Genomic DNA, 14,384 nt, shown 5'->3' with positions numbered 1-14,384 from the left:
AAAAAACTCGTTAAATTTCGAGAAAAAAAAGTCGAAATACAATCTTGAGAATAAACTCATTACATTTCGAGAATAAACTCGTTGTGTTTCGAGAAAAAACTCGTTAAATTTCGAGAAAAAAAAGTCGAAATACAATCTTGAGAATAAACTCATTAAATATCGAGAATAAAGTCGTTGTGTTTCAAGAAAAAAATTTGTTAAATTTCGAGAAAATAGTCTAAATACAATCTTGAGAATAATCTCATTAAATATCGAGAATAAAGTCGGTGTGTTTCGAGAAAAAACTCGTTAAATTTCTAGAAAAAAAAGTCGAAATACAATCTTGAGAATAAACTCATTACATTTCGAGAATAAAGTCGTTGTGTTTCGAGAAAAAACTCGTTAAATTTCGAGAAAAAAAAGTCGAAATACAATCTTGAGAGTAAACTCATTACATTTCGAGAATAAAGTTGTTGTGTTTCGAGAAAAAACTCGTTAAATTTTGAGAAAAAAAAGTCTAAATACAATCTTGAGAGTAAACTCATTACATTTCGAGAATAAAGTCGTCGTGTTTCGAGAAAAAACTCGTTAAATTTTGAGAAAAAAGTCGAAATACAATCTTGAGAGTAAACTCATTACATTTCGAGAATAAAGTCGTTGTGTTTCGAGAAAAAACTCATTAAATTTTGAAAAAAAAATCAAAATACAATCTTGAGAATAAACTCATTACATATCGAGAATAAAGTCGTTGTGTTTCGAGAAAAAACTCGTTAAATTTCGAGAAAAAAAAGTCGAAATACAATCTGGAGAGTAAACTCCTTACATTTCGAGAATAAAGTTGTTGTGTTTCGAGAAAAAACTCGTTAAATTTTGAGAAAAAAAAGTCTAAATACAATCTTGAGAGTAAACTCATTACATTTCGAGAATAAAGTCGTCGTGTTTCGAGAAAAAACTCGTTAAATTTTGAGAAAAAAGTCTAAATACAATCTTGAGAGTAAACTCATTACATTTCGAGAATAAAGTCGTTGTGTTTCGAGAAAAAACTCATTAAATTTTGAAAAAAAAATCAAAATACAATCTTGAGAATAAACTCATTACATATCGAGAATAAAGTCGTTGTGTTTCAAGAAAAAACTCGTTAAATTTTGAAAAAAAAATCAAAATACAATCTTGAGAATAAACTCATTACATATCGAGAATAAAGTCGTTGTGTTTCGAGAAAAAACTCGTTAAATTTCGAGAAAAAAAAGTCGAAATACAATCTTAAAGGTGACCTATAATTCAAAATTGAATTTACCTTGGTATAGTCAAATAACAAGAGTTCAGTGCATGGACATGACAGAGTGAATCTCAAACTGGACTGTTTTCGCGTTCTCATTTAATTCACGTTTATGAAAAACACCCCTGAAAAACGGTCGGTTCTCCACACAATACCGACTGTGACGCAATAGTCGGGATCATTAATATGTACGCCTCCAAATATTTGTATAATGCCAGCCCTCAATGCCAGGCGGAACTGCGCAGCCGACGCATGGCAGTTGCTCAGTGTGGATGTACACATGAACACAAAAGTATTTTTTAGTTCCTTCATCTGAGCCTCTGAAGAAACAATGGGTTAATTTTATTTTCTCTGGAAATTTCCAAACATTTCACCGACTGTTTCCTCAACTTGGGCCAATACAGAGCTGGCCTCGGATCGAGCTACCAAGCAACACTTTCTGAAGAGTAATTGTTCAAGTTCAGACAGGTAATCTTTCTCTCAAAATCGTTCAATACTGTTTATGCATCAGTAAGTCAAGCCAGTGACTAAAATATCAGCTTCACATCGTTTCTTTTAGTAGGATGAAAATAATCGTATTTAAATTGTGAACAAATTCAGACTGATCTCATGAAATGGCGTATGTATGACACGCCAATTCGTATTTCCATTTTTGGCGTGCTATCAACACGCATAATCGCTTTTCAGCGTGTTTATCAACGCCTTTGACTTAACGTTATATTACTGTATTATGTACATATAAATATATGACCTACCCCAACCCCGTCCCTAAACCTACCCGTCACTGGGGTTAATACCATTTATGAGTCTTCTCCTACCATCCTAGGAAAAGAAATATCGCTCCACAGATGTAGAATATAGATTTTGCTTCGTTTCGCTCGGACATTTAACGGCGTACACATACACGCGGAATCACTCGGACGTTTAATGGCGTAGACATACACGCAAAAGATTTCGGCGTGGACATACACGCGGATAGCTCAAAATGCGTATAGATAACACGCCACTTGAATTGAAAGTGGCGTGTATGTTTACGCAAAGTCATGATGTCATGTTGACAAATTATATACAGAAAGCGATCAAAGAACAATCTTTCCACACAGCGCGAGTTTATCTGGACACTTGCCAAACTCGTTATGAATTCAATGACGCACGTTCCTGCACAACGAAGCTCTTACTGTATTTACATCATCGTGTTTGCATTGGTGAAAGCAGAGAGAGTGCAGAAACTGCTTTGCAATGATAAGATCTTCATTCTCGCGATCAACACACTGTCATCTGCTCAATGCTCATCACGGCAACATTTTATGTGATGGGAATAGATCTAAATACTTTAAAAACATCTCACGATTCGTTAATCTCGATAGCTGTTATAGTAAAAACGTCTAATAGCAGTAGTAAAAGTATTCGGGAGAGAGTTTCACATGTAATGAGTAGCTATTTCATATGCAAGGATGTCAGCCAATCACAGCAGTGGCCGCGGTTACACTGAATCCCACAGCCAATCACAGCAGTGGCCGCGGTTACACTGAATCCCACAGAGACACGCCCCTTCAAACAGAGTGTTCAAATCAGAGGCTAAAAGCAGGCTAGGAAAAATGCCATTTATTTCTAAATTATGATTATTTTTTATCTAAAAAACATACTAACATTATAAGGGTAACCCAGGAAACATTATAAAATAATAAAAAAAACATTCTAGGGCACCTTTAAGAATAAACTCATTAAATTTCGAGAATAAAGTCGTGTTTATTCTCTAAATTTAATGAGTTTATTCTCATGATTATTTCGACTTTTTTCTCGAAATTTAACGAGTTTTTCTCGAAACACAACGACTTTATTCTCGATATGGTTTTATTTTTTTATTATTGCTTGGCTCTAATCCTCTTCCGTAAGAATCACAGACAAAAACCACCGTATCAGTTATTGTAACATATTTGATGTTCATTGCAAGCTTGTTTATGAATAACTGGTGTGGTGATTACCGCTGGTGTCCGTGTTCAGAGGATCCGGCTGAGGTCCGGGAGCCGGGAGAGGTCAGCGAGTCGCTGGTGGGGAAGCAGGTGGAGTGCCAGAACGCCGAGGGCACGCAGAGGATGGGGACGATCATCCAGCAGGTTCAGGCCAAACCCTCCGTCTACTTCATCAAGTTCGACGACGACTATCACATCTACGTCTACGACATGATCGGATCGTGAGGCGTCCTCGTCACGCTCCCTCCGGGATCCACATGTTCAAACGCACATTATATACGAGCATCTGTTTCCGGCTGAGTGTTCGGGAATAAAACACGCCTGTTCTTCACACACATTATAACACTAGTTGTGTTGGAAGTGTCACGGATGGCCAGTTCAAGTCTCTTTGTTTTGATTGTTTATCATCTGTTTTCATGCTTTCTAAAAAGTCTCTCTCTCTCTTGAGATCTTTATGTTCTGTGTATTAATTAAAAACATGTAGCGTTACATAAGGAGTGCTAACATTCCCTCTTCACATCACTGTGTTCCTGCTGTCAGTGTGTGTTCATTAAATACTCAAGTGTGTGACTGCACTAATGTGTGCATTTATTGTGACTCGTCACATATATTTGAACAGGAAGTACTTATTTTTCTAGCTGAAACAGTGTGTGTGTGTGTGTGTGTGTGAGTCCTGCAGAACAACACTGTGTGTGTGTGTGTGTGAGTCCTGCAGAACAACACTGTGTGTGTGTGTGTGTGTGTGAGAGTGAGAGTCCTGCAGAACAACACTGAGTGTGTGTGTGTGTGAGTCCTGCGGTCGGAACAACACTGTTTGTGTGTGTGTGTGTGTGTGTGTGTTAGTCCTGCGGTCGGAACAACACTGAGTGTTTGTGTGTGTGTGTGTGTGAGTCCTGCAGAACAACACTGTGTGTGTGTGTGTGTGTGTGTGTGTGTGTGTGTGTGTGTGTGTGTGTGTGTGTGTGTGTGTGTGTGTGTGTGTGTGTGTGTGTGTGTGTGTGTGTGTGTGTGTGAGAGAGTCCTGCGGCCGGAACAACACTGAGTGTGTGTGTGTGTGTGTGTGTGAGTCCTGCGGCCGGAAGAACACTGAGTGTGTGTGTGTGAGAGAGAGTCCTGCAGAACAACACGGAGTCTGAGTGTGTGTTGTGCGGTAAAATACGTTCATTCAAAGTTATCTGGTCTTTAATAATGTTTTCAAAACATCAGCACAAATGTTGTTCAGTCATGGAACTTTTTTTTTTTGGAAACAATTTAGTTAGCTATTCAAAAGTATAATATTTGCAAAATGATATAGAAAAAATTGCCTTATGTTCCCTCATTCACATTTTTAAAAAAAAATGAACTGAAGTTTGCTAAATTGATTCTGTTATTATTATTTCCCTTTTTATTAATGCGAAGCTGCTATGAAACAATCTGTGTTGCATAAAGCGCCATTTAAATAAACTTGACGTGATTATATAGAGATATAACCTCTATTTGGCCATTTAACTTGTCTTATAGCTTATGTTTTGTTTTTATTTGATCTGCGTTATGTGTGTAACACGTGTTTCACTGTCCCGCGAACTCGCTACAATGTTGTAGATCTGTACATCGGAAAAAAATGATAAATGCATATATATCACTTCATACTTCAAACAGTATTTTGAGTGTAGTGAATGAGAATGCAGAAGCTCTTCTCGGTTGGAAGCATCAGCGAGAGACTGAGGAAGAGGAAGCGGTGGGCGGGGCGTGTAGATGATTGACAGGTGGAGGGATTGACCTCATCATCGTGCGATATGAAGTAACCGGAGATGTGGATGTATTGTAACTGACAAACATCGGAACACTTCCATAAAATTCTCGAGATTCACGCTCGTTAATAACGACAGGAACGGAAAACCCAGCCGGGTGTTTTTTTCTCGCTCGATGATCAGATTATCTACATCTTAACTAATGTGTTTCCGTTAATAAGTGAAATAGCGTCGCACATCCTTTATCGTTTTATCTGATGAAGATTAATGTTCAACTGTAAGTTCTTCAAAGACTCCGGTGTTTTTGCGGAACCGAGAATGTTCGAGACTAAAGGATTCTGGAGCATTAGTGTGGACGTCAGCTGTCTGCTGCTCGGTAAGAGTTCACACACACACACACACACACACACACACTCCTCTGGCCTCGGTTCGCCTCTTTAATGTGCCGTAGCTGATTATTTTCTTCATTTGATCGGCGTTATTTAATGCATTGTTTCAGATTCCTGTAGATCTGTTGAAAACCGATACAATGTTGCAGCTTAGTGAAGCTTTACAATATACAAACAAGCATATTCATACTCAACATATACACACGTCACTCTCAATCCACAGATTATATTTACACTAACGTATGTGATGAAATACAACATCTCATTATTATACTCAGAAAAGTGCAGACGTTTGTATAGAGATATAGTTCTTTTATCAGGTGAGATAAGAGTAAGTGTTCACAGATAAGTTGCGTTTGCATTCATACACGTTTAGTAAAAGCACAGTAACATTTAGCTAACGTTCTGGAAAAAGAAACAAACGTTCTTCCAGTAACGTTAGTAGTTCTATCTGGTCTTAATAATATTCTCACAACATTAGCACAAAAACATTATTTATACATCGTTCATGGAACGTTTTTGTCTTAAATGTTTTATTCATCTAACGTTTATAAAACGTTAAGTTACTACTTAGTTACTAAAGCCGCGTTTCCACCGCAATTGCCCGGAACAATTTGTCCCAGGAACTTTTTTCCCAGGAACTTTTTTTGCCCCAGACCGGTAGCTTTCTGCGTTTACATCGCGGTCTAAAGTACCGGGTAAACTGCGCGCGACTGCTCATTGCTTGCTTGTGACGGACAGTAGACTGTAAAAGACAGTAATCAGTTTTGAGCGCCACATTTATAATAAATATGGAAGAGATTCACACTGTGCTGCAGTTGTTTGAGATGTATTGGTTTACTAACCAGGTAATTAACAAAACGGCAGAAAAGAGACGAGCACTGATACTAAAGCGTGTTCAGAAAGCTCGTAATGCTAACGTTAGATCTAAAATTAGACAGCGTATGTTATCAGCTATTGCGGACATTGACCGTGAGAAGGCTGGGACGAACGCGCAGAAAATTTCTCTTCCGCAAATACGCTTAATAAAGCCTGAATCTCGTCGTCGGTCCAGCTGCCTTTTTTATTTTTATTAAATTCCATATTTGCAGACAGACAACTCTTACTGCATGGAACTTCATTACTGCATGAAGCCACGAACTGCAATAGATTCTAAAAATTCCGGTTAAAATAAAATGCTGCGCGGAGTTATCCAATCATAATGCGGCGTGAACACAACCAATCAGCATGTTCAGCGCACAAGCCCCACCCGCGAAAGTTCCTGAACTTTGAAAAAGTACTACCTCGCGAGCAGGGACTTTCGGAGGGGGAAATATCTACCCGGAACTTCATTTAGACCCTGGTTCCTGCGGTGTAAACACACCGAGTACCAGGCCAAAGTTCCTAGTTCCTGGGTAAAGTTCCTGCGGTGGAAACGCGGCTTAAGTCTGAAAGTTACTACTTGCTTCAGAACGTTCAGAGAACATTTAAAAGTAACGTTCGCATAATGTTTGAAGAATGATACAATAGAACGTTCGCATCACCAAAACTGTTGGACGTTTTGAACATTTAGAAGTAACGTTTTCAGAACATAATGGAAACGTTAGCTAAATGTTTTAGAACGAGTGTGACCCTGGACCACAAAGCCAGTCATAAGGGTACATTTTTTAAAATTGAGATGTATATATCATCTGAATGCGGAATAAATAAGCTTTCCATTTATGAATGATTTGTTATGACAATATTTGGCCAAGATACAACTATTGAAAATCTGGAATCTGAGGGTGCAAAAAATAGCCTTTAAAGTTCTCCAAATGAAGTCCTTGATGTCGCTGCATCCACTCACAAAAATATTTTTTGGATATATTTACGGTACGAAATTATCTTCATGGAACATGATCTTTACTTAATATCCTAATGATTTTTGGCATAAAATAAAAATCGATAATTTTGACCCATACAGTGTATTGTTGGCTATTGCCACAGATACACCCGTGGTTTTGTGTTCCAGGGTCACATATTTTTGTTAGCTTACAGCCACTTCACTATTAGCTCAATGTTAAATGCATTATTAGATCTTGAATAGAAATGCATAGAATGTTTGTGGGCAGGAGACTGTGATTCCCAGTGAAAGTGAATGGCCACAGCCTGGATTGGATGCCGAATGCTAGAATAATAAGAGTCTGGCGAGACAGAATACAGAGCCTTTGTTTAACCTCTATTGTTGAACACTTGATTTAAATCATGCGAAGTCATTTGATTATCAAGCTGAATGTGCACTGAAACACTCTGTTCCTCTTAAGAAAAATTACCCAACGATGTTTAAAATTACCCAACATTTTTGGAAAATAACCCAACATAATGACCCAATATGCGCAACCCAACGGTTTTTTACTGTGTACATGTACATCTAACATAAAATTCACCAATGTTTCTTCTATGCCATGTTTCAGCTGGAACGGTGATACACAGTCAAACCAAAATATATTAAGAGACCTTCAACATTTCTCCTATCACAGTTTATTCACTATAATTTAAAATGGTGATGAAATATGACGAGAACTCAGTGGATATTTGACTGGTTTTGTCCGTCCTTCTGTTAGACTCTCACACATGAATTATGTTGAATATCTGTCAGCTGTTAAATTGAACTCCACAATTAGATAATACCAGTTTAGCTCAACCAGTGACCAAGCAATGCTTCATGTTGTTCAGTGTGTGTGTAAAAAGAGCATTAGCAATTACAGAAAACACACTTCAGCAAAACATGATCAGCTCAAAGTGGAGGAATCATTGTTACTGGTAGTCACTGGATGAAGAATATTTGGGTGTAATATGTCAGTTTACTTTATTCTGCTCTCCTCACTTACAGAAATGAACTATAGTGTCCTGATCACACTAGTGGAACAATATCAAAAATCATATCTGGTGTCTGAATAATTTTCGGTTAGACTGTAAACGTGCCTGTAAATGTGAGACGTTCTTCTTTTGCAGCTGGACTGCCATTCGCGGTCTTGAACATTCGGCACACGCCGTTCAAAAGAGGGTTTTTTTGCAGCGACGACACCATCAAGTACCCTTTCAAAGAAGACACCATATCTTACCAGTTACTGATGGGAATAATAATTCCCTTCGCACTGCTGCTGGTGAGCCTTCGACTGCTTTCTTAACCAGTAGAGCTTCATTTGCCACATCAATAAACTTCATACAATAATATAATAAACATGCTCAATTAGAGTCATGTGTATGAACGCTTGCTTTTATCTTTTATCTCACAATTCAGATTTTCTTTCCCCTTGCAACTGTGTTTAAATCTCACAATTACAGCTTTTTTTAAACAGAGTTATGAATTCTGAATAGTGACAACATTTAAAGTCCCCCGTAGTCAATAATTCTATCCCTTAAAACTCATCTTTGATCACCAGAATGACATATTTAAACGTTTTTTCCTAAAAAATAAAATTCATCATGCCTTAAAGGGATAGTTCACCCAAAAATGAAAATTAGCCCATGATTTACTCACCCTGAAGCCATCCTAGGTGTATATGACACTCTTCGATCAGACGAACACAATCAGAGTTATATTAAAAATGTCCTGGCTCTTCCAAGCTTTATAATTGGAGTGAATGGGCACCATTTTTTTGAAGTCCAAAAGTGCATCTGTCCATCATATCCATCATAAAAGTGCATCCATCCATCATAAAGCATCATATCCATCATAAAAGTGCATCTTTCCATCGTATCCATCATAAAAGTGCATCTATCCATCATATCCATCATAAAAGTGCATCTATCCATCATATCCATCATAAAAGTGCATCTATCCATCATAAACTTTGCATCTATCCATCATAAAAGTGCATCTATCCATCATAAGTGCATCTTTCCATCATAAAAGTGCATCTTTCCATCATATCCATCATAAAAGTGCATCTTTCCATCATATCCATCATAAAAGTGCATCTTTCCATCATATCCATCATAAAAGTGCATCTTTCCATCATAAAAGTGCATCTTTTCATCATAAAAGTGCATCTATCCATCATAAAAGTGATCCACAGGCTCCGGCGGGTTAATAAAGGCTTTCTGAAGCGATGCGTTTGTGTAGTTAAAACATTATCGACTAAAATAACAATCTTCCAGCATACGGCCTACGCTTCGATTTACGCCAAAGAGCAACACTAGAACTCAACATATACGAATGTCATATACACCTAGGATGACTTCAGGGTGAGTAAATCATGGGCTAATTTTCATTTTTGGGTTTAAAATAGCTTGAATGTAACTCGACACCCTCGACTCATTAGTAAGTCTTCGATTGCTTTCTTAACCAGTACTGCTTCATTTGAATAATAAACAATACAAATTAACATGCTCAATTAGAGTCATTTGTATGAAAGCTTGCTTCCACCTCAGATTAAATGATAAAAAAGGAAACTGGGGCTTTTTATCTCACAATTCAGATTTTCTTTCCCCCTGTTTGTCAGTTTAAATCTCATAATTACAGAGATGGCAGTTGCGAGTTATGAAGTCTGAATTGTGAGATATAAAGTCAAACTTCCATACATTTGACACTTGTTCTCTTCACACAGATCATCTTCGGCGAGTGTTCTTCGATCTATATGAGGTCCAGAGCTTCTTTAAGTTATGAATATATAGTGTGTGTGTACAAGGCCGTGGGATCCTTCGTGTTCGGAGCGGCGTTGAGCCAGTCGCTGACCGACATCGCCAAATACACCATCGGCCGCCTGAGACCTCACTTTCTGACCGTCTGCAAACCCGACTGGAGCCTCGTCGACTGTGCATCAGGTTACATTGAGAACTTCACCTGCACTGGAGATCCACGCGTCACCAATGAAGGCCGGTGAGCGAAACTCTGACAATCTCACTGCATTTCTGATGTTCTCATGCAATATGACTGTTTTATCAAGTGCATTGTTTGAGTAAGGCTATAAAATAATGCAATTTACTAATAATGATGTGCAATCTTCTACTTACAGGCTTTCCTTTTATTCTGGTCACTCATCGTTCTCCATGTACTGTATGCTGTTCCTCGCTGTAAGTGTGTTCTTATGAGAATATGTAATCAAATTTAAGGTGAGACACTACAAGCCAACCGCTGGCACTTCCATAACATGTCTTCTTTTAGACCAGTGAAACGAAAACATCCAAAATACACATTTAAGTCTTTATTTCATTGCGCTTATCTGTAGATTTCAGTCTTTAAAGGCGGTGAGTTTGAGTCAGAAATCACTTCAGCAGTTTTACACACACCAAACTTTACAGATTTATTCATATCTATATTCTGAAGGTTTGTTCATATATTGTTCGCCTGATATATACAACATTCTACTCTTAAAAATTTGGTCTGTTTACAGTCTCCGCCACAGAATAAAAAATAAAAAAGGGAATTGCGATTCTGACTTTGTTTCTCACAATTGCGTGTTATAAAGTCAGAATTGTGAGATATAAACTTGCAATTGCGTGATATAAAGTCAGAATTGTGAGATATAAACTTGCAATTGCGTGATATAAAGTCAGAATTGCGAGATATAAACTTGCAATTGCGTGTTATAAAGTCAGAATTGCGAGATATAAACTTACAATTGCGTGTTATAAAGTCAGAATTGCGAGATATAAACTTGCAATTGCGTGTTATAAAGTCAGAATTGCGAGATATAAACTTGCAATTGCGTGTTATAAAGTCAGAATTGCGAGATATAAACTTGCAATTGCGTGTTAGATATAAACTTGCAATTGCGTGTTATAAAGTCAGAATTGCGAGATATAAACTTGCAATTGCATGTTATAAAGTCAGAATTGCGAGATATAAACTTGCAATTGCGTGATATAAAGTCAGAATTGCGAGATATAAACTTGCAATTGCGTGTTATAAAGTCAGAATTGCGAGATATAAACTTGCAATTGCGTGTTATAAAGTCAGAATTGCGAGATATAAACTTGCAATTGCGTGTTATAAAGTCAGAATTGCGAGATATAAACTTGCAATTGCGAGAAATAAAGTCAGAATTGCGAGATATAAACTTGCAATTGCGTGTTATAAAGTCAGAATTGCGAGATATAAACTTACAATTGCGTGTTATTAAGTCAGAATTGCGAGATATAAACTTACAATTGCGTGTTATAAAGTCAGAATTGCGAGATATAAACTTGCAATTGTGAGAAATAAAGTCAGAATTGCGAGATATAAACTTGCAATTGCGTGTTATAAAGTCAGAATTGCGAGATATAAACTTACAATTGCGTGTTATAAAGTCAGAATTGCGAGATATAAACTTACAATTGCGTGTTATAAAGTCAGAATTGCGAGATATAAACTTGCAATTGCGTGTTATAAAGTCAGAATTGCGAGATATAAACTTACAATTGCGTGTTATAAAGTCAGAATTGCGAGATATAAACTTGCAATTGCGTGTTATAAAGTCAGAATTGCGAGATATAAACTTGCAATTGCGTGTTATAAAGTCAGAATTGCGAGATATAAACTCACATTTGTGTGTTATAAAGTCAGAATTGTGAGATATAAACTTGCAATTGCGTGATATAAAGTCAGAATTGCGAGATATAAACTTGCAATTGCGTGTTATAAAGTCAGAATTGCGAGATATAAACTTGCAATTGCGTGTTATAAAGTCAGAATTGCGAGATATAAACTCACATTTGCGTGTTATAAAGTCAGAATTGTGAGATATAAACTTGCAATTGCGTGATATAAAGTCAGAATTGCGAGATATAAACTCACATTTGCGTGTTATAAAGTCAGGATTGCGAGATATAAACTTGCAATTGCGTGTTATAAAGTCAGTATTGCGAGATATAAACTCACATTTGCGTGTTATAAAGTCAGAATTGCGAGATATAAACTTGCAATTGCGTGATATAAAGTCAGAATTGCGAGATATAAACTCACATTTGCGTGTTATAAAGTCAGGATTGCGAGATATAAACTTGCAATTGCGTGTTATAAAGTCAGAATTGCGAGATATAAACTCACATTTGCGTGTTATAAAGTCAGAATTGCGAGATATAAACTCACATTTGCGTGTTATAAAGTCAGAATTGTGAGATATAAACTTGCAATTGCGTGATATAAAGTCAGAATTGCGAGATATAAACTCACATTTGCGTGTTATAAAGTCAGGATTGCGAGATATAAACTTGCAATTGCGTGTTATAAAGTCAGAATTGCGAGATATAAACTCACATTTGCGTGTTATAAAGTCAGAATTGTGGGATATAAACTTGCAATTGCGAGATATAAACTCACATTTGCGTGTTATAAAGTCAGAATTGTGGGATATAAACTTGCAATTGCGTGATACAAAGTCAGAATTGCGAGATATAAACTTGCAATTGCGAGAAATAAAGTCAGAATTGCGAGATATAAACTTGTTTAGATAATGCCTCATTTGCATATTTGAACAACACTTCAGAAAACTTGTAATACAAAACAATTGTCTTGATGTACAGTGATTAATCATCTGGGGTTGTATGGTAATATCTATTAGTTTGTAGTATTGTCTTGCCTTAAGTGACCTATATTGGTAACGCTTCCTTTTACAGTCCTGTTACCAATGTACTTACTATGTACTTATTATAGTAATTATAATTGCTATTATAAAAGTACTGTACTGTAAAAGGAAGCGTTACCCATATATGTATATAAGTCAATATATATATGTTTTAATCTATGCTAATATACGGTATGTTTTCCTCTGTGAAGCTGTATCTGCAGTCCAGACTGAGGGCTAGATGGGCTCGACTGGTGCGGCCGACTCTCCAGATCTCGTTTATCGCCGCTTCTCTGTATGTGGGTCTTTCCCGCGTCTCGGACTATAAACACCACTGGAGTGACGTCCTCACCGGACTCGTACAGGGAGCCGTCGTGGCGCTGTTTACTGTAAGTTATTTCATGAACGTGTGCCGTACGGCCATTAATTAGCCCATGATTTACTCACCCTCAAGCCATCCTAGGTGTATATGACACTCTTCTTTCAGACGAACACAATCAGAGTTCTATTAAAAAATGTCCTGGCTCTTCCAAGCTTTATAATGGCAGTGAATGACTGTTTCTGTTTTGAAGTCCATAAAAGAAGTCCATACCATGGACTTCAAAACAGAAACAGCCATTCACTGCCATTATAAAGCTTGGAAGAGCCAGGACATTTTTTAATATAACTCTGATTGTGTTCGTCTGAAAGAAGAGTGTCATATACACCTAGGATGACTTGAGGGCGAGTAAATCATGGGCTAATATTCATTTTTGGGTGAACTATCCCTTTAATATAAAACCAGCATAGACGTGCAGTTTAATCATTTTTCACCTTCACATCGCAGGTGTTCTTTGTGTCGGATCTCTTCACCGCTAAGTGTGTGTCAAATAAAGACGAGGTGAATTCCCACACGATCCTCCGGGAAACGTCAGATTCCTCGAATCCCTACGGCAGCGCACAGTGAGACCAAACCACTGCGGGGAACGAAGGAGGTTTACAGTAACATGCAAATCCTTTTCACAACCATTCCACCGAAATAGATTCACTTGTATAATACTACGGGCAAAAAAGTTGGCTTTGTCATTTTTCATAATGCAGGAACCAACAGTGGAGACATTTAGCACAGACTGTGCGATAAATACAGCGGAAGTGCAACAATATTGATACTGCAGTGACTACATATATGCGCTTCACGGTTATTGAACTGTGACGGTGTAACGTGACTCTTCCTAGATTATTGATGTGACCACATTATTTATACACTCTTAAAAATAAAGGTTTAAAAGGGAAGGGTTTCGAATAGAAGACCATGCGCGGTTCTATGAATATGCAAATGAGCCCCGCCTCCACTCACTCACTCACTCAGAGATCCACTGGTTGACGATCACACGTTGATCTGATTGGTTACAAGGTCATTTGTGACGTCAGAAACACCAGCGATTTCAAACCGTGTTTTTGAGACTGTCTTTGGTTCACTGCAGTTTTAAGCAGGAAATACTCAGCAATGCTGTCGACTTATGAACTTACACATGGTGTGTCTT

General features: G+C 37.5%; 2 protein-coding genes across 2 annotated transcripts in view; both read left to right on the top strand.

Annotated features, from left to right (window-relative positions):
- Positions 1 to 3,468, top strand: part of spinb (spindlin b) — a 7,920-nt gene extending 4,452 nt beyond the window's left edge. The window contains exon 5 of the mRNA XM_056241912.1: positions 3,263 to 3,468. Coding sequence (XP_056097887.1) covers positions 3,263 to 3,456 — 194 coding nt within the window. The 3' untranslated portion in view covers positions 3,457 to 3,468. The remainder of the gene's footprint in view (positions 1 to 3,262) is intronic.
- Positions 3,469 to 4,988: 1,520 nt separating this feature from the next.
- LOC130076727 (phospholipid phosphatase 1) lies at positions 4,989 to 13,997 on the top strand. The gene is made up of 6 exons (XM_056241923.1): positions 4,989 to 5,337; positions 8,324 to 8,475; positions 9,922 to 10,193; positions 10,330 to 10,387; positions 13,074 to 13,250; positions 13,688 to 13,997. The coding sequence occupies exons 1-6, from the start codon at positions 5,229 to 5,231 to the stop codon at positions 13,805 to 13,807; spliced, it is 888 nt and encodes a 295-aa protein (XP_056097898.1). The 5' UTR covers positions 4,989 to 5,228; the 3' UTR covers positions 13,808 to 13,997.
- The last annotated feature ends 387 nt before the right edge of the window (positions 13,998 to 14,384 follow it).

This window comes from Rhinichthys klamathensis, unplaced genomic scaffold, assembly GCF_029890125.1.
Source record: "Rhinichthys klamathensis goyatoka isolate OS25496 unplaced genomic scaffold, OSU_Roscu_1.1 h1tg000685l_1, whole genome shotgun sequence".
Lineage (NCBI taxonomy): Eukaryota > Metazoa > Chordata > Actinopteri > Cypriniformes > Leuciscidae > Rhinichthys > Rhinichthys klamathensis.
The sequence above is the reverse complement of the archived record's forward strand: the minus strand, read 5'-3'. Positions and strand labels throughout refer to the sequence as shown.